Genomic DNA, 19,570 nt, shown 5'->3' with positions numbered 1-19,570 from the left:
GGAATAAATGTTTTTAGTTTAATGAAACTTTTAAGATACACACGATGTTCAAGCCTTTGCAGGAAGCTCACAGGTGGAAATGAAGCAGAGTGCGTGCACCTAAACTAAAGTCTTCCCTCTTGGACTTGGTGAATGGTGATGGAGATTGATGGTCTTACATTTTACCTTCCAGGTGATCATTTGAAGATCTGTGCCCAGGGTTATACCTGCTGCTCTCAAGAGATGGAGGAGAGGTACAGCCTGCAAAGTAAAGATGATTTCATAAGTGTGGTCAGCGAGCAGTGCAATAATTTGCAAGCCATCTTTGCTTCTCGTTACAAGAAGTTTGATGGTATGTATTGAAACGTTGGTCTAAATAATTGATATTTGCTTTGTTCTTGAATTTGTTTTACGTCTTCAAGTCACATTTAAGAGCTGACACTTAAGTTTGTGTGGTTGCATTTTCAGAACTCTGTTCTCTCAGTTTTCTCCCTAGATGCTCTCCTTGTTGGATCCCAGGGGCAAGTTAGCCCCACAGCTTTATTGCTAGAATGCTTCCGGATGCACTGGAATCTGTGTGGTGGCATTATGGAAATATGGTCAAAGGAGCAAAAAATAGATTAAAGTAGTTTAATTTAAATGCTTTCATTTATTTTCTTGGGTGTACACAAAATAGTGATGTTGACGCAAGTCACTAAAAAAAGTCTTCCTAATAAAAAGCAGGCGTCTAAAAACTTAGTCAAAATAACCATAGAGATTCTGCAGATGCTGGGCTTCAAATTAAATTTCAAAATGGATACTCCAAAGACAACTAGAATCCTAGAAGCTCCATGGAACAGACAGGATTAAAGCTCAGCTTTCAAGTTTCCATGCAGCAACGACCCAGAAGTAGCTACTATACTATAGTCTTCATTAAACTGGGCTCCACCCCTGGCCTCATTTTAGCTGAGGCTCTGGCTTAGTCATCCATGTAAAGCCATGACCAAACTCATTTCAATACCCTGTGCCAAACATGGATTCTCACGTGCACACTTTCTTTAAATAGTGAAGAAATAGCAATATGAGCCAAACAAGAGGCACTTCAGTCATATCTGAAGCAATGTTACAGATAACAGACTTCAAAAACTAGAGTATGTGGTCCAAAACACGTCAGGATTATTTTCTCTGGTGCTGCTCGCTCAGTTTGAAGATTGTTATGAAGAAGATTTAATTTTAATAGGAATGATTTCCTTTGTGCCTGTTTTAAAGGCCATTCTAATTACATAGTACCTTTGAAGCATGCTTTTCTTGACATTATGTGTGGTGAAGAAGTACAAGGCAAATTTTCGAGATGTGAAATGTCTTTGAGTATTTCTGTGAAGGGCTTGTTACCATGGTGAGACGTTGGGCTAAATTAGATTTGATATAGCTGATAAGGCAGTCCCCAGCTAAGGAACAGGTTGTATTTCAAATGTTGGCTTTGAGATTCATTATTTGAAATGGATAACTGACTTAATAAGTGTTAGTTAGGTTCCCAGGCTAGACCATGAAAGCATATTTAATTTTTAATGTAGTTGAACTAAAATTTTTTCTGTGTAGCATACCATTTATCATAACCATTTTTTCCCAACACTCTATATGCTTAATTGTGTTTAGTCTTAATTTTATCTCTTTCTTTCCTTGGATGGATAGAAATAATTTATATATCTGTAGGCCCTGTTTATTTTATTATCCCATACCCCCCAACACCCATGCTCTAACTGTGAAGAGTATTTAACAATATGTTAACACCACACAAAGATAGGTATTACTGGCAAAAGACCTCATTAGACCACCTCTGTCTCTTAGTCACTAAATTATTAGTAGGATTGTTGAAAAGAATGGTGTTCTCTTGACTATGGCATTTCTCACTCAAGACAGTAACCAAAGCATTTTCTTTTACTTTGAGGATAAAACTTAGAAAGATAACCAGATGGTCATCTTTGAAAACTTGAGATGCTGGTGTTTAAAAATTACCACTTGAGGGTGTTTAAGAATGGAATTTAGAGGGGAAAATCCCACTTTTTAGAAATGGCTACCTGTTGGTAGCAAGATGGAGTGGAGATAAAGCTGTTCACAAGTTCCAAGGTCCCCTCCTCCCAGTTTCTTGTTAGACATGCTTCCTTCTGGTGTGGGGCCCACAAACATTAGTGACCTCTCCTGTCTGTGGGCCTGCTGGTTTAGCTGTTCTTTCCCCTTCTTGCTCCCCATGGTTTTATAGCATTACTCATATGATTCCAATGTGTAGTTTTTAAAAAGCCATAGAGAAACTTTATCAGTAAGTGTTAACATATGTTTTTTAAAAAAGGACAGAAAAAGTGTTTCTCTTGCCCTTCCTTACGAGGCTTCACATTCAATAACTGTGTTAACACTGTTTCTGTATCAGTTTTAAAACTGGTCGTGAAGAATGATTATGAAACTCCAGTTTGTTTCTTCTGACTTCAGATTAAAATATGGCATAGACAATAAATGTAGTGAGCATAGATTAATTTTTTTCTGGAAGGAGTAGTAGCTGAAATGTGTTTGATTTGGAGATCAGAACAGAACTAGGATCCTGTTCATATTGCCTCCGAGTTAGGTTTGCTGAGAAATTAAATGCTTTTATGTGGTACAACCTCAGTTGACTCGTATCCAACAAACCATAATCCTCAAGTGGGTGCCGCATTTATTGATTGACTGATTTTTAAGGATGGCAGTTAGGACGTGCCAACACATCTGAAGGCCTACAAGAGGATGCTGAGTGAAGTTGTATAGGGGCTATCTTGACTCTCAGAAATCCAAGGGTGGGGTGCTTTGGTTAAAGAATTGTCCAAGCCTTTATAAACGCCAAAGATTGGGTTATTGATGTGAACGGAAGAGAGGAAGATGGGCAGAGTAACAAGATGGCAGCTGGAGAACCAAGATGAGGCAGCGAGGTGACACGAAGAAGGCTGGAGACAAGACTGAGGAAATAGCAAAGGGACACATGGGAACATGTGGGATCAAACAACTTCAAAGGAACATCTCTTGCCATCTCCAAGCTTACAGTATAAATCCGAAGTGGTGACCCCTGAACCCAGGCAACTTCTTCTATCATCAAAACTTCAGTCATGTTTATGAGATACCACTTCTTTCTAAGGCAGGAACAGTTACTTTTCATAAACTTCTCAATAAAAATACAGTTTGGGAGTTTTCAGGGGATTAGCCTTCTTTAATCAGAAATCGTCCCCTCCTCCCAGTTTCCCATCATTCTGCCCCAGTCAGAGTTCAAATGCCAGCCCTGGCGTTTGGGAGTCAGTTCCCTTATCTCTAAGTCCTTTCTTGTTCTACACATTTAATTTTCTATTGTTTGCACATCTAAAGGGACTATACAGTCTATAAGTCGGTTTTTAAGTTGTAAACTGCATGCGTGTGTGTGTGTGTGTGTGTGTGTGTTTTCAGACCTGGATGAAGTACGAGAGAACACTTCCTTAGGCAGCATGCCTCCCCGCCCCCAACAACATTCTCAGGTTTTCCTTATTTTCAACCTGTACCTCTTTTAAGGACTCACCTTTTTATTTTCCTACACTGTAATCTTTTTTGTCTACTCTTTAACTTAGACTGTTCAGTACCAGAAATCTACCATCCTAAGCTAGAGAGCGAGCTAGAAAATGGTAGCAACAGAGTGAGTTGCTCCCCCTCTTGGCCAGTTCTGGGAAATTTTTTTTTTTTGAAGTAGAACTGCTAATTAACATAAGTGAATCAATCGTCTCATGAATATGCTAATCAGATACTCAGTTCAGGGAGCTTTTGAAAGAATTGTTGGCAAAGGGAATAGAAATAATAGATGTAGGGCATAATCCGTGTTTGGGGACCACAACATAAAGACCCACCCCAAGATGCCGTATTTTGTGAGAGACTAGTTCTTTTTAAAAGGAGCATAGTTAAATCAAACAACCCAAATAGATTAAGAAGATTAGAGCTGCCATGTTTAATATATTTCTGAACTACATAGTACAAACGATGTAACAATTAAGAAGATAGATTATTGCTTAAAACCCCGAATGAAATTGTTTGCTAGATATTTTGCATGTTAAAAGAAATCTTAAGGAAATAGAGATGTTGTCTGATGCTAGTCTATTGGGAAAATTCCTTTAAGTTGTCATTTTAGGAGCAAATGTAGCAACTTTGCACAGGTGGCAGACAGAGCACACTGAATTGTCAGCCTGGTTCTGCTGTGAACCCACTGTGACCTGGAGCAATTAACTGGGTCTCAGTTTTCCCGTCCATAAAATGAGGGGCTTGAGCTTAGATGCTCTCTAAAGACCCTTTCAATTTTAAAAATTCTGTGAATCTTCTAAACATGTGACTAGACCAGCTGCTTTAGTGAAAGGTCTTACAAGATGTTAATTAGCCGTCTGTATGGTACCCTCTATTTTTCTCCTATCATTTCTGAACTCTCCGCTACTTTCACCAGGTCTTTGAAAACCCTCCCATGAGCCTGAAGCTTGTTAACTCGAATAATAGTAGAAATTTTCTGAATTAGCTTAAAAAGCACATAAAAGAAATAATTGTCTGTCCCATCTATCTGCGTGGGCCAAGTGTAAATCAGAGTGGCCAGCCTTCCCCTAAGCTCTCAAGCCCCATTGTTTTCTATCATTTCACAAAGGCAGGACATGAAGCACTCTCCAGATTTAGCCAAATCTGTGTTTTAATCACTGACTGAAAATTTTCTATCATTCGTGCTGGCCATTACTTCATTAGGCCAGTAGGAAAACCAGTGTGGAGGCACAGTGAGTTGAAGGCGTTAGAATTTACGTGCCCATGAAAGTAATGGCCTCAGTTTGGGAGTGAGCTGGCCACTCACCTTAAAAGACAAATAGATCCAGCTAAGCTTCATGGCCATTAGCTAGGCTGAAGTTTCTGAAATTTTCCTGACCCTGATCTTAACTATTTTTTAACTACGTGGTTTTATTACCGTGCATTGCATGGCCATACTGGCTTACTAAAGACCTCCTGGGAGGTTTTTACATTTAAAAAAAAGTCTTAAACATCCTTAAAATAAATGTGTCGTAGAAATGTATGACATACATACAACATAGGATTGCCTTTTAATCCTCATCTCAGATTTCATTCATTAAGGCATTTTTTTAAAAAAAATTGTTGCTTTTTTAAACCTCTGCTACAGTGCAGCAGGCAGCATTTCACAGGATGAGTAAGTTCGACACTACAGAGAAAGACATGTGAAGCCCTCTGGCCTTCCTGCAAATGCAGTATTCTTTCCACATCATGCTAATGGCCTTTGATTTAGTTGGAAAGCACTGCTACTCTTTCTTTGCCATTCTATTTTCTTTTCCTTCTATGTGAAGGAGACTAAAATGCTGGGTATTTTTGCTAATTCTTTTATGATCTCTCTGTGAAACTTGATGAGAATGAGCCACTGCCAGCTTACTGTAATCAAATCAAGAGCTCAGACAAAACGCACACATCTTTGTATTGACAAAGGTTTTCTGCCTTTTGAGTTGTTATCTGAAGTGTGACCAATTGTGGCCACAGCATTGGCTATGTCCTCGGATTGAAAATGCTTGTGCAGCTTCCAGGGAGCCCTGAGCGCTTTCAGTTTGGGCCTCTGCTATTAACTTCGACTTCTTAAGAAGGCATGGCACCAGCAAGAAGCAGCTGATCTGTTTGGAGGCAAGTAAATAAATGGAAGAGCTTCAGCTGAACTGCTTTTATCCACTTCGTTGGTTCTTTGCACTTTGAGCCTGGATGTTTAGAACATTGTTGTTCTTCTCTGCCCACCCTCTTTCCATGCGTCTGTCTATCCAAAGAAGAAGGGCTTATTTGATCTAGCACTGACTCCAATTGATTGACTGAGAGGATTCTCAAGCCAGTCAGGCCTTTCTGTGTATTGTCCCTGCCCATTTCCATCACCCTCTCTCTTGAAAGAATTAGCAGAGCAGTTGAAACTCTTGTAATAAATGTGATTCAAACAGGGAGGGTGCCCCACGAGCACACCTTTTCTGGAGGTCAGTTGGGCAATGTGTCAGAAGTTTTGAATACATTCATACCCTTGGATTCAGTAATTCTACTTCTAGGTATTTATCTCAAGGAAAGAAATATCTGCATATAGATTTATGTACAAGGATGTTTATCACAGCATTATTTATAATAATGAAGAAATAGGAGATCAGCCTAAATGTCTCATAATGATTACATTATGACCTGTCCATATATAATGTCATAGTATGTAGTTGTTAAAAATAATGCTTCTGAAGAATTTTTAATCACATAGGAAATGCTAATCATACAGTGTTGCATGAGAACAGGGTATAAATGTATTATCTCAACCATGTGACCATACATATCTTCCTAAGAAAAAGTTAGGAAATTCAGTAAACCGTTGTTGCTCTTTTAATGGCAGGATTATGGATAATTTATATTTTCTTCATACCTTTCCATATTTTTTAAATTGCGACAATTTTGAAAGGAATACTTCATAGAAAAAATGTATTTTTTATGAAAAATGCAAGAACTGCTTTGGTGGTGTTTAAAAAACTGGGTTTTTTTCTTAAGTATCACAATGCTCGCTCTAGACAATTTGGAAAAAGTAGAAAAATGTATCAAAGCCTCCAACAGTTAAGTTGAATTTATAGAATAAAGAGAAATAAAGTTATTTTTGAAAACATGAAGGTATATAATTTTCTTGATTATAATAAAATGTCACTGAAAAATTTGGGTGAACAAAATTGAGAAACGTATTGAAAAAGTCACCCCCGGTCCCCAACACCCAACCATCACCATTGCATTTACCTCATCTTGTTTTTGTGCAGGTCTACAATACATAAACATACCTGCAAATTAGAATCATAACTGATTATGCTATTTTGTGTCCTGATTTTTCTCTTGATAATTAGGTCACGAGCAGACAGACTGTATTATGAGGTTTGTCTATGAGGCTATATAGTAGAGCCACATAGAGGTTAGTGTATGGAACACTCGGAATGGCTGCTTCAGCTGCCTAGCTTGCTTAAACCTGCCCTCAGGCTTCTCTGGGCACTTCTGAATGAGAAGGAATATGCTAAAGTGAACTGGCTAGCTAGTGCTGGGAGTACTCTTACTGAAAATGGAATGGGGTCCAGTGGAAGGGACCTTATAGTCCTGAGCCTGTGTCCCTGGCCACATTAGCAAGAGACAGGGGCCATGAGAGATAAACATTGTATTTACTCACTAGGAGCTTTAGCATTCAAAATCCATTAACTAATAAAATTAACCTTGGGAAGAAAAGACTGTTCCTACTTTGGCAGGATCCCCAGCACCCTTTGGCTGTTCACAGCCCCCAGTAAAGGCTGCAGCTGGCAATTTTGTCATCCTAAGAGAGGTCTCTTGATGTGCTGTCAGTTGATGAACATTAGTCAAGCACATGTCTTTTTAGTACATCATGCCCTAGCAAGCACTCTTAAGGATTGAGATTATGCCAAGATAGAGGAAAGTGCCTGTTAAAAACTTGTACACACTTTACCAAAAAAAAGCAAGACAGAGGGGGAGATAGTTATAAACCACAGTTTTGGTTTGGTTTCAGTCAAGTAGAATGCTTGCTTAATTTCCTTTTTTTCTTATATTTATAGATGCCTATGTTCGCTGTTCTTCGTTAAGTACTTGATCTTGGGTGAAAGAATGGATGGATGTAATTCCTTGAGTTTTTTTTTTTTTTATTAACAGTGTGAAAAGTATGATTTGTAGCATTTACGAGGAGGCTTCTTTTCCTGAGGAATTTTGTTGATGTGGTAACTTCACGTTTGCAGGCCACACCAGAGCTGTGAAATACAGCCTTTACAGTAAAGAGGAAATGAATCCTTAAATGTAAAAGGCAGCTTCCTAATAATATAAACACAAGGTGGTAATTTATAGCACCAAGCAAATGGATTGAATAGAAAGGCCTTCCAGTCTCGTAAGGTCATGGGTTAATTCTAGAATGCATTCTAGCTCATTAATCAATAGCCAGTCAATTGTTTATAAAGGAGTAACTAATGGCATGTAATAGCAGAACTGGGGGCTTTTTGAGCTGTTTCAAGAATTCTGAATGTTTATTTGATGCAAGACAAGTGGCTGGGGATAGACGTTCCAAAAGTACATGATGTTCTTCTTCTTTTTTTAAAAGACAGGATATTTACATAGAAAACTTTTATATGGAAAAGTTTTGCCTTTTCACTCTGGTTTTTCCCATGTTAAATTGGTACTACTGACATTAAGAGTAATCACATTTTAGAACCGGAAAATACTTAAAATTCTCTAGCTCAACCCTTGCACTGAGCTGACTTCTGGCAAAGAAGGTAGTATGCAAATGAAATACGTGGGGAGGGTTGGGGATTGATCTGCTGCTTAATTCTTTATTTTCCTTTCCCCAATTCTTTGCCTAATCCTTTGCCCTGATCTTTTTGTATGTATGTATGACGTGTATGCTGTCCTCTCTTTTAACATAATGGAAAATCTCTTCCCTAGGTTGAGGTTTTCTTCACTTCGTGTTTTTCACTCAGTAGTCACTCCCACCCTTGTAGATGTCTGGGACATTTCACAGCATTGGAAGCTAGCGCCATTAAGCATTTCCTTTGGCTAAATTGTTCCCAGTTTTATAAGGCCTTGGGTCTTCTTAACTGAGCTCCAGCAGCTTTGGCTTCATGTTACCCCAGATGGATAATATTTGACTCTGCCAGGAAAAATAAAAACCAGCCTTAAAAGAGTTTTTAAATGATTGTAGATATAAAGAAACCTTACGAAGAAACTCTAAAGGTGACAATAACATCACCTCACATATTATGACTAGTGTTCATTTATTGAGCATCTAGTATGTGTGACGCATTGTCCACATGAGGTCAGAGTAGTAATGGCCCCCCATTTTATGGATGAGGCTCAGAGGGGTTAGATCTTTTTTCCAATCAGTGTCATATAGCTCATAAATGAGAGATCCTATGCCTTTCCCACTGTGTCATGCTGCTTTAGATAAGCAGCACGTCACAGTGTTTATTTCCATTCCTATGTTAAGTGGTCATTCATGAGCCCTAGGAGTAGCAGTTGCTTGATCCTTAGATCATAAATACTTAAGCCTCCAATGTGAAAATTGAAGGGGAAATAAACTGATCACAGACACCATATTTCAAATGCTTGCAAACTATCTCCTCTCTGACTCTCTTTCACATGCCAGTAGCATCACTTAAAACAGACTCCTTGAGCAGCACTTTTCTTGAACACGAGCAATTGCTGCAAGGAAGATCCAATTTCCAGTGAACTCACCTTCTGATCATTGTGGAACTCTGGTTTACATTGCTCCTGGCTGGTTCCTCTTAGCTACCAAGTGTCTTATAATTGGCTTCAGGCAGAATGATTATGAAGAGATGGTTACGAGGGGTCTCAGGCCTACACAGTTCTTCTTCAGCAGTTAGGATTGGACTCTGACCCTGAATTCTGAATAACGGGGGAAAAAGTGGAGATGAGCATTGCAGCAATTAATGAAGTTGCTGTTGATGGCTGTGCACCGGGACCTGAATGTCTAATTTGTGTTCTATTCCTCATTGTAGAAGGAAATATCGTAGGAAGAAAAGGGGGAATGGGGATGTGAAAGAATTATACAAGAACGTATGAGAGCTGCTAGTTTGATAGGAGGAACAGATGCAAAAGTTTTTTTTCCCTTTTTTCCTTACAGCAAATTACTATGCTTTGGTTGATTTTTGTACCCAATTGGTATGGAGTTTAGAATTTAAATTATGTCTGCCATCCTTACAAAGTCTCTTTGAGGCAAAAAGCATAGGTAGAATAATGCCCTTTAACAGGGCCAATAAGAGTAAGTGTGAGGAGAAATGAGTTTGGGTCCTTTGGATCCCTTGACATTTGTTCTCTTGACTTCATAGGTGAAATAGATGACTATTTAAAAATTTGCTGTATGAACTGAAGGATTAAGGATTTTATAGATGCTTTAAAAATCCCTTGTGCACTCATAAAACCATGTGTGGAGAGTGGCCATACAGTAAAGGTGAATTGGATGGAGGAAATCTGTCTTTCTAGAAATTTTCATTACAGTCTGATTGGGCAGGAAGGTTAAGATGCGTGGTAAAGTTGTGTGCTTCGAGTCCATAATAGCCACTCAGTACATACTTGTCAAATTGTGAAGCCATTTGGAGAGATTAAATTATCAGATTTTAACTTGTTATATCAGTTTTATAGACTTTCTATATATAGCCCACTCAAACGATCTTTATATTCGTAATGTATATGGCCACACTAAACAGTCTTTAAAAATGTGAAGGAAAGGAAATTGATTTTCTGAATGATTAAATGAATTAGAATTTAGTATGTACATAGCACCATGCTCTTAAAGTATGAACTAACATACATCTGTCCATACATACACACACACACACACACACACACAAACACAACCTCCCTAGACAGAATTTGATCATAGGGAACAAAGTAAGTTCCGTTGTGGTGTTAGACAGAGGGCATGTCGGTTTGAAATCAGTTTTCCTCTTCATGAGATCATTTCACTTGTCCTCCGCAGTACCTACATTATATATAGCTACACCAACCACCGAAGGCTCTTGACCTGAATGAGGAACTCTAAGAATGTTTTATTTTTTCCATAAAATGTTAGCGTTTCTTTGACCTGGAGCACTTTGAAGCCTAAAGGATGCACTCTGACATTTTATGAAAGTTTTAAATTAAAACTGAGCTTGACATGCCACTCTGTCCCCATCCTTAGAAACAGCGCAACTGTCGCTGCCATTCATTAAAAATGCAAGTGAGTATTCAGAGTTACCTATTAAATGAGTCGTGAAAGCACAAGTCAAATAATTCTCAACATCCCGTTTCTACACTAAATGATGTGTGCCAATTTTATGAGCACATATAATAAAAATCCAATGTAGGGAAAGACCAGTGGTTGCCTTCGGAATCTTATCTTTTGGATTGTGAAATATCAATAGCATTGGATTGACACAAGGCTTGCATATTGATCTCAATGGCCAGGCTTTATTTTTCCAATACGTGAGAGCTAAGTGTACAACACACTGGTCATGTAGTAACCCAACTCAGTGTGCCTTCTTTTATGTCCCCGATGAGCCAGCACTACTTGGCAAGGATGCTGGTCATTCAAGCAAGGTTTGGAAAGTGGACCAGATGATGTTTAAGGTCTCTTCTCACCCTAAAACTCCACAACTTTGAATTCTAGAAAAGTGCTGCCTGCATCTTGACACTTAGGTGAGAGACACTTCCACACAAGAGTATTTGTCCCCAAAACATCATAAAGAACTCACGCCCAAGAATGCAACAAAAAATTTTAAAAACCCAATTCACTGAAAAGACGTTTTCCCTTAATTAAAACATTAATGCTTACCCTGAATGCTTCACATTCAACACAGTCCCCGAGCTGGCGGTAATTGCTAGTGAGAGGTAAAATGGGAGAAGTTTCATTGGCTAGGGCAGTGGGTCTCAAACTTAAGGGTTCAGGAGAGTCTCAGATGGCTTGGCCCTAACCCTAGGGTTTCTGATCCAGTAGCTTTAGGGTGGGGCCCAAGAACTTAATTCCTCACAAGTGCTCTGGCGATGCTGATGCATGGCTGTCCTGGGGTCACACTTGAGAACCACTTGGAATTTTGGAGAGGATCAGAGGCCATCCCCAGTACCTGATTGGAATAACACTTTTCATATGGTTCCCCGAGCTTCTTGTGTACATTCTGGTCTTCTTCCAGGGAGCAGGCTCTACACTTGTAATGGGCACGAGGAGTTGACTTGCACTTTGATTTACTCTTCAGAGGGAATCCATTTTCCTTTCTCTCTCTGAAGAAGGCCCAGGAAATATAAAAGGCAAGCGGTAGGGGAAAGAAAAACTAGACAAAAGGGAAAGGAGAGAGGCCCCACCCCCAACACAGACACACCTATACAATTTGAAAAGCGGGAACCCAGAAGACTGTGGACTTCGGCTCCAAGCCTCAAGAAACCGCGTGGTGATGAGTGAGGGCACAGGTATGGACTCTCAGAAAGTCACACACATTCCCTCCACAAGGCTTCAGTGTTTTCAGTCCAGGTTTTGAAAAACTATTTGAAATTAGTTTTCAGCCTCTGGTTTGTCCACCCAACATGAGAAGGTTTTTGTAGGGCTATGGCATATTGATAAGCTTGCTAATGTTCTTCTGGCTTTGAAGGAGGCATCATATTTTCTTTTCTGTTCCATGTTCACTTGGAGGCAGTTTCTTCTTTGATGTGGTCCTTGTATTTTGCTTTGGTATTTATTACATTTCCTGCTTATAAATTTGATATCATGAAGTGTTTATTTTTATAACAGACATAGCTTCCTTAAGAATGATTAATTTTACAGATACACTGTTAGCTCATGGAACTTCTTGAGAAAAGCTTCAGGAGACACTAGTTTGCCATTTGTACTTAAGAGAGTAAAATCTTTAACACTTAGGCTGTGGCTATGTGGTGGCCAAAAAGTAAATCTGAAATAACCAGGTATTCTTACATATTTTTTCAGTTATTTTCCAACGTTGTCTTATAACTATGCCAAATCTATGCTTGAGTCTGTTATGCATTCCATTTCTCTCTCTGTATCTCAGTAAAAAGTTCTAGGAAATCTCGTGTTTTAGACTTCATGTACCCGTTTTTATCCAGTTCTTCTTTCTTTACCTTGTGACTAAGTGAGAGAGAGAGAAAGAGAGAGACTGTGTTTTATATTGACTCCTGAGAAATTCTTGATTTAAAATCTCATTTTTCCTCTCTTAGACATAGACACATGTGTAAGTGACTTTGTAACGTCGATTTCTTTTCATTGAGAAATGATCAGAGGTGCCAGATTGCCCAAAAGAAATCTCCCCTATATACAAGCATGTTTTCCAATTTAATTTCATGATTATTTTTCAGTTTTCAAGTTTACCTGAAAAGTGTTCAGTTCTTTAATTATTTGAAAATCTTTTCTTTCTTTTCTTTTTTTTCTTTTTTTGTTTTGCTTTTAGAATTCTTCAAAGAACTACTTGAAAATGCAGAGAAATCCCTGAATGACATGTTTGTGAAGACATATGGCCGCTTATACATGCAAAATTCTGAGCTATTTAAAGATCTCTTCGAAGAGCTGAAGCGCTACTATGTGGTGGGAAACGTGAACTTGGAAGAAATGCTAAATGACTTCTGGGCTCGCCTTCTGGAGCGGATGTTCCGCCTGGTGAACTCCCAGTACCACTTTACGGATGAGTATCTGGAATGCGTGAGCAAGTACACTGAGCAGCTAAAGCCCTTTGGAGACGTCCCTCGAAAACTGAAGCTACAGGTCACGCGTGCATTTGTAGCAGCCCGTACTTTTGCTCAAGGCTTAGCAGTTGCAAGAGATGTAGTGAGCAAAGTCTCCGTGGTAAGTGCTGTTTGCATTCTGTGTTTTTGTTTTGTTTTGTTTCATTTTGAAAGAAAGTTTGGGAGAGGTAGAAAAATAATTATAATTCTCTTGGCTCAGTAACAGTCTTCTTTTGTGTTCTTTCTCTTACCTCTTCTCGCCTACACTTTGTCTTGATACATGTGCAGTATATAGTTGTAAACAATACTGTCATCAGTATCTTTGTAGATCAGTATTCTTTTCTGTGGTTTTCTTGGTAGCTATTCTTAGAAGTGAGATATATGTTCACTTTGGAACCTTAATTTTAAAATAGGTTTAATACCTCCATACTCTTTTTCAGCTCCTATTCTACTTCCCCTCCAGAGAAGGAAGCTTACACAGACAGGCTCCACATTTGGTTGTTTTGAGTGACCATCTTTGAGCCTACTAGTTACAGACTAGAAAAGTATTTGACATCCATTACTGTATGTTTTCTTGTTGTAAGGTGTACTCAGAGTTCTTCAGAAGACAGCTTTCTCAGACAGTTAATGTGGACCACCTGCTCTTGCATTATGACTCTGTTTATAGAATTACCAGAAGAGAGAATGAAATTATAACATGTGGGCAAGAGCAGACGAAATGAGCCACGTTGTCCTCATTTGTAAATTAACGGAACTGGACTAGGCCAATGTTTTTCAGACTATCTTCTTTAGAACCAGCTGAGGAGGTACTTCAGGGGCCTCCTTGAGGAGAGGCAAGGGGTCTTCTAGTGGGTGGGACTCAGCATCTGTGCCTTTACTTCATGGCTACACCAGAGAAGCTTTGCTTTCCTCAGTTTTGTGTAGTGGAGTTTTGAGCAAGATTTCAAGGGGGAAAAGGTTTCTATGGCTCCTTCACCACCACTGCCCCCCCTCCCCAAGATGAAATTTGAAGGCCTTTCCATCTCTACCCTTCCATGACTCAGCACCAGTGAAGAAATAGAATATTTGTGGACAAAGACTCATCTTAGTGTTGTTACTTTAAGCCCTCAAAGGAAAAGCCCAATTTTAGTCCATTGCCAAAAAGTCTGGAGATGTAGGGACAGCAGCTTCTGCTTAGGCCATTTGGCTGTTTTCAGGACTGGACGAGTGGTCAGAATGGAAACTGGACAGTGATACAAAACACTAAAATACCAGTCAGATTGCCTATCAGAGAGTTCCTTTAGAGTTAGGGTGACTATATAATTTATTGTCCAAACTGAGATGCTTATTGTCTAAACTAGGAGGTGCTTATTAACAATCATTCCCAGATAACGTGTCACTAATTTTTAATAAGCAACCAGGACTGTCCTGGACAGACCAGGATTCATAGCCACCGTAGTTAGAAAACTTACATTCAACAGAGTGAAGATAAAGATTCTGAAGAATTGTGTGTTAGAAAAATTAGGTGCTTATAGGATATTTCATATTAGAATTGGGTGATATAAAAATTAGTTGATTGGTTGCATTCATTATTACAGTTTTGTTTGTTTTCTCTCTCATCTCCAGGCCATAAACTGTCAGACATTTCTTTCCAGTATGATTTTGTTCACTTCTTTTCCTCCTGATATTTTCATTGTAAATTGCAAAAATCTCTTGGGGCATATGAGGGTAGGTAGGAGAAAGTGGGGAGATGATGGTTATAATTAAAGGCATAATCTGATCCTGAACTTCTCCCAACCTCAGCAGCCATTATTCATCTTGGAGATGCTCATGTCAGAGTCCCTAAACAATGCACAGTTAATCCAGATCAAAGTTATTTACATTGTAGTTCACCCAACACATTTGGCCTCCTTCAACTAGTCCCTGTGTTTATCCTAAGCTGAATAGGCAGGAAGGCACTGCTGTGTGGTTTTAATGTCTTATGTGCATGTGCGTGCTGAAGAGGAAGGCAAGGAGTAGAAAGCCTTTTGCAAGCATTTGAAAAGTGGTCTCTTTCCATTAACCATACCCACTTCTTTTGAGTTGGTTCTTGGGAAGAAGGACCAGGCTGACACAAGCCTTCCTTGGTGTTAGCCTCACTTTGTGAGGTTGGAGCCCCCTTAGAGAACTGAGTTTCCAGAACCCCCAGCTTGGAGTGGAGGGCAGTGGATGAAACAAGGAGGCCGTTTAGAGACGGTTCATTGGAGGTTAGAAGATTGAGGGCTAGAAGGCTTAGCATTGTCCACATCACCCTCCCTCCCAGGGTAGCGAGAAGTAAGCAAGTGTGGCTTCCCTGTGCTGCATTCGTCTTGACATGTTCTCAGAATTAACTGTGGGAAATCAGTAAGATTGGCTTTTGTGTTTAAGATTCAAACACCCTTACCTATGCAATAAAGTATTTGACCCAAAATGAAATAGTCACAATCAATTTCTGATGTTGCTTTTGGTATGAATTCTTTTGTCAAAGTAAGAGAGAGATTTCCTGTGTACCTTAGTATTGTTTGAGAAAGTTACTTTCTAGGTATAACCCTAAAATTTTTTTAGAATTGATATCTTTTCTATATTCATCGTATTCTCATATCTGCCTGAGATATTTGCATAGTTATGTGAGAATACAATGAATGCAAGCTATAGGGTTTAATTTACTTGGAGTAAACATTACTTGCCAGTTGTTTAGTTGAAAATACTGTTTTATGAAAATACTTTAAAAAGTGTTATGTTTATAACTGGCAACTTTTTTAAATAATGTTTTGCTTCACTGCTGAGCTGCTTCTAGACTGGAGGACTGATTTGAAATCAAACCCTCCAACTAAGTTGGGTTATATTATTTAAATTACACCACAAGAAGACACTCAGGCATCAAATCACTTTCTAAAGATGCTAAAACACAGATTCTGTAAAAATCTATCATCTGTGTAATGTTTCTGTTTAGAAGCATGCAAGGAATACTTGCAAATTTGAGAAAATATTCGTTACATTAGTTTTGGGAGTAAAACTACCAGTTAAACAGATTTTTAATTTAAGGTACAATGGTATAGGGAAGACAGTAAATTATCTGGCTGTTAAAAACTTATTTCAAATTGAACATGTTAAAAAATCTACATTTGATTAATAAAGTATGTAAGTTTCTCTACTAGTCTGGGTAGCCAAGCAATGGTTTTTCATGTGGGTTCCCACCCCTGCCAACCACTGTCCAAGTGCAGTTTGCAGGTGGAACTAGAGTAACCCAAGAAATAAAAATTCCCTCTTTTGAGGTCCAATAGAATTAATTACCTTTGGCCTGAAAAAGACCTTTCAGAGTGGAGAATGTAGTTGCTAATTAAAGAGAGTCGCCTGACTCACTTCATCTACAGAGAGGTCTTTAAAGTCAGGTATAGAAAGCATCGTGGTCTTGGAGCTAGTTACTGCATACTGAACTCAGAGATGTTCCCACTTTCTCTCCACGGGTGGATTCCTTGCTTTCCCAGTTTATTTTGCAACAAAAGGGTTGTGGTTATACCTTGAGCAATGATTTGATTTTTACTAAGCCTTTTAAAGGCTATTAGCAACCAGCAAGCTTAACTTACTTCAAGAGAAAGTCACTTGTTGGTTGAAGTGTACATGCCTTGCTTCCATTTTTCTGGGCCCACACACCCAGTGATTTCAGCTTATTCCATTGAGCTTTATAATTCATACTTCAGAGAAGTCCCTTTAATTAGAAACAGATGGTTCAAAGATACCCTGGTGCTACACATCTTTGTATCATTTATTCCATCTTTACTTGTCACGGTTCATGATACATTTCTTATTTACCTGCTTGTAGCAGCAGTTTTGCCTGGAAGGGTGAAGTTGTGGTCTTTCCAAAATGCGCAAGTGGTTACATGCACCATGAAAATTAATAGCTCCTATGCCAAAGAGAGTTCCATTCTCATGGTTTCAATTAACACTGACATAATGGGACTATATCTACACCCCCACCCCAAACGACGGGGACTATAATTAAGAATCAGTGCCCTACCATTGTGCTGTCTAAATGACTGTCCTGCCTTGAAAACAATTTCCATTTCTCCCCTTCATTTCTGTCTGTTCCTAATGCCCCAACACCTATAAGAGTACTACAGAAATTATTTTACCATTTACCTGAATCATCTTAAATGTAAATTTAAAAATGGCCAATATGGAAAGCTTTTAAGAAGCAAAACGTAGACGTTTCTTCAACCCTTAATATTATTTTTACTCACAACCTCGAAGACTAGAATTGCAGAGGATGGTGGGACTCTAGCTATAGTGGAGGGTGGAGATGGGGATGTTGGGAGTGGGGGGCTGTCAAGGACTGAATGAATAGAGGTCACATGCTCTCAAAACAAAAATTGAGCCCTCTACAAGGGGACTGATACAAAGATGCTCCGACCTACAGCTCATAACTGAGTCTAATAATTAATTTAAAACAAAACAAGACATACTTTCAAGTATTAATGCAGCTTCAATTTTATCTACAGTGTATCTACAAGTATTCCTCAATGAATCCTAGTTTATTCCATATATTTCCTTATGACTTAAAAATTATATCATCAGGCAAATCGGAACGTCGCATGCTCCTTTCTTTTGTGTGTGTGCATTGAATTCAAGACGAGTTCGGAAGTTGTTGAATAAACTCATCACATCTCACGACATGTTTGGGTTCCCTATCTTTTTCTTTTACCATAATTTTGGAAACTATTTCCTGTTACTTTTATTGGGTGCTTATGTTACCAAGCAACAGATAAAATCTAGACCTTTTCTCTTTGTTTGGTACTATTGGTTGTGCAGGAGAAAAAAAATGTTGCTGCGAATGTAAGGAATTGGAATAAACTAAAAGGAAATGTGTTTTTAACTCCAGTGCAGCATGTTGACTGCCATCACTGTGTAATGTGGCTTAAGGCTCATTCTGAATTACTGAAATGAAATCCAGGCTGCACGAGGAGTTCTGCTCCAGCATTTTTCTTTTTTCAGGCTGCTTGCAGTAGTTTTTAATGTGGTGTTTAGAAAACACAGGTTATTTGGTAGAAAATCTTAATCTATATTAAAAGAATCTTTGCAGCGAAGGAGACTTTTCTGCAAAGGCTTTTTCTAGCAGAAATGACATGCAGATGTAATATTAAGTATATATCATGAGGCAGGCAGGAACGAGTATTTTAAAAAGAGTCTTAATAAGTTAAAAGGGAAATGAGGATTCTTCCAATCACTACGTTTTACTGTGAAACAGACTGGCTGCTAAAATCTACATTCTAAGGTACCCCCTGGGGTTACCTTAACGTTTAGAAAGACCTTAGTCAGTCTCGAAGGACTTTATAAGACTTGGAAATTGGCTATTAATATATTGTCATTATGGATCATTAACTCTGATTGTGGTTTAACAGAAAGGTATTAAGTCTGGATGATGTTCCCTTTCTATCATACTGCCCTCCCAAAGTAAACAAACCACTTCATTCTTACATAAATAATGTCGAAACCTTTTTCTTATATAAATAGTGTTCTGCTTTCTATTAGAAGTTGATAATCTCTGCTACCTTTAGTTGCAATTCTTTCAAAGTGTTAAAACTTTGGTAAAATACATACTGTTTTCTGTTTTGTTTTGTTCAAGTGAACTCTTTTTCTCTTCATGTCCAACCGTGTTTACTTGAGCCTTTGAGTTCTTTGTGAGCCGAGGCTGGTGAGTGATTTATATATTTCTCACCCCTATAGCATCTTGAACCGTTCTAAGGGTATAGCATTGGCTGAATAAGTCATTATTGTGTATTAAACAATGTCATCTCATCCAAGTGTCCAGTCAAGTATTGTTCCATGTAGAACAGTTGCATCCTAGCTTGCCCTCCAACATAAAAACAGGTTCATTTGCTCAATAAATTTGAAAACTGCAAATTCTCACTAGAGAACATCCAGCCCCATGGCTTGGTGTTCACTGTGTATGGATGCCTGGTACTAGGTCTCGGCACTCTGGAGAAGGACCAGCCTCATGTGCTGCCCTGAAGGTTCCTACAGTCTGTTAACACATCAGGGAAGTCAAGTGTACCTGCTCTAGAACCAAACTGCCTGGATTCAAATCTTGGCCCATTTACTGGAATGTCTTGTGTGAATCCTTTAATTTCTTTGGGCCGCTGCTTCTCATCTGTGAAATGCAATGATAATACTCATCTCATGATTATTTTGAGGTTTAAATGAATTCATACATGTAAAGTACTTAGAACGGAGCCTGGCACATAGTACTCTGTAACTATATGATATCAATCAATAGATCCCAGTAAAGCTATCAGTAGACAAGTAATTCTGACATATAACAAGATATTTTTCTCTTGAATCT

At 38.7% G+C, this 19,570-nt stretch overlaps 1 protein-coding gene across 1 annotated transcript in view; it reads left to right on the top strand.

The window, feature by feature from the left end:
* Nucleotides 1–19,570, top strand: part of GPC4 (glypican 4) — a 104,451-nt gene that overhangs the window by 70,924 nt on the left and 13,957 nt on the right. The window contains exons 2-3 of the mRNA XM_070605666.1: nucleotides 173–331; nucleotides 12,963–13,354. Coding sequence (XP_070461767.1) covers nucleotides 173–331; nucleotides 12,963–13,354 — 551 coding nt within the window. The remainder of the gene's footprint in view (nucleotides 1–172; nucleotides 332–12,962; nucleotides 13,355–19,570) is intronic.

Source organism: Equus przewalskii, chromosome X (assembly GCF_037783145.1).
Source record: "Equus przewalskii isolate Varuska chromosome X, EquPr2, whole genome shotgun sequence".
Lineage (NCBI taxonomy): Eukaryota > Metazoa > Chordata > Mammalia > Perissodactyla > Equidae > Equus > Equus przewalskii.
The sequence above is the reverse complement of the archived record's forward strand: the minus strand, read 5'-3'. Positions and strand labels throughout refer to the sequence as shown.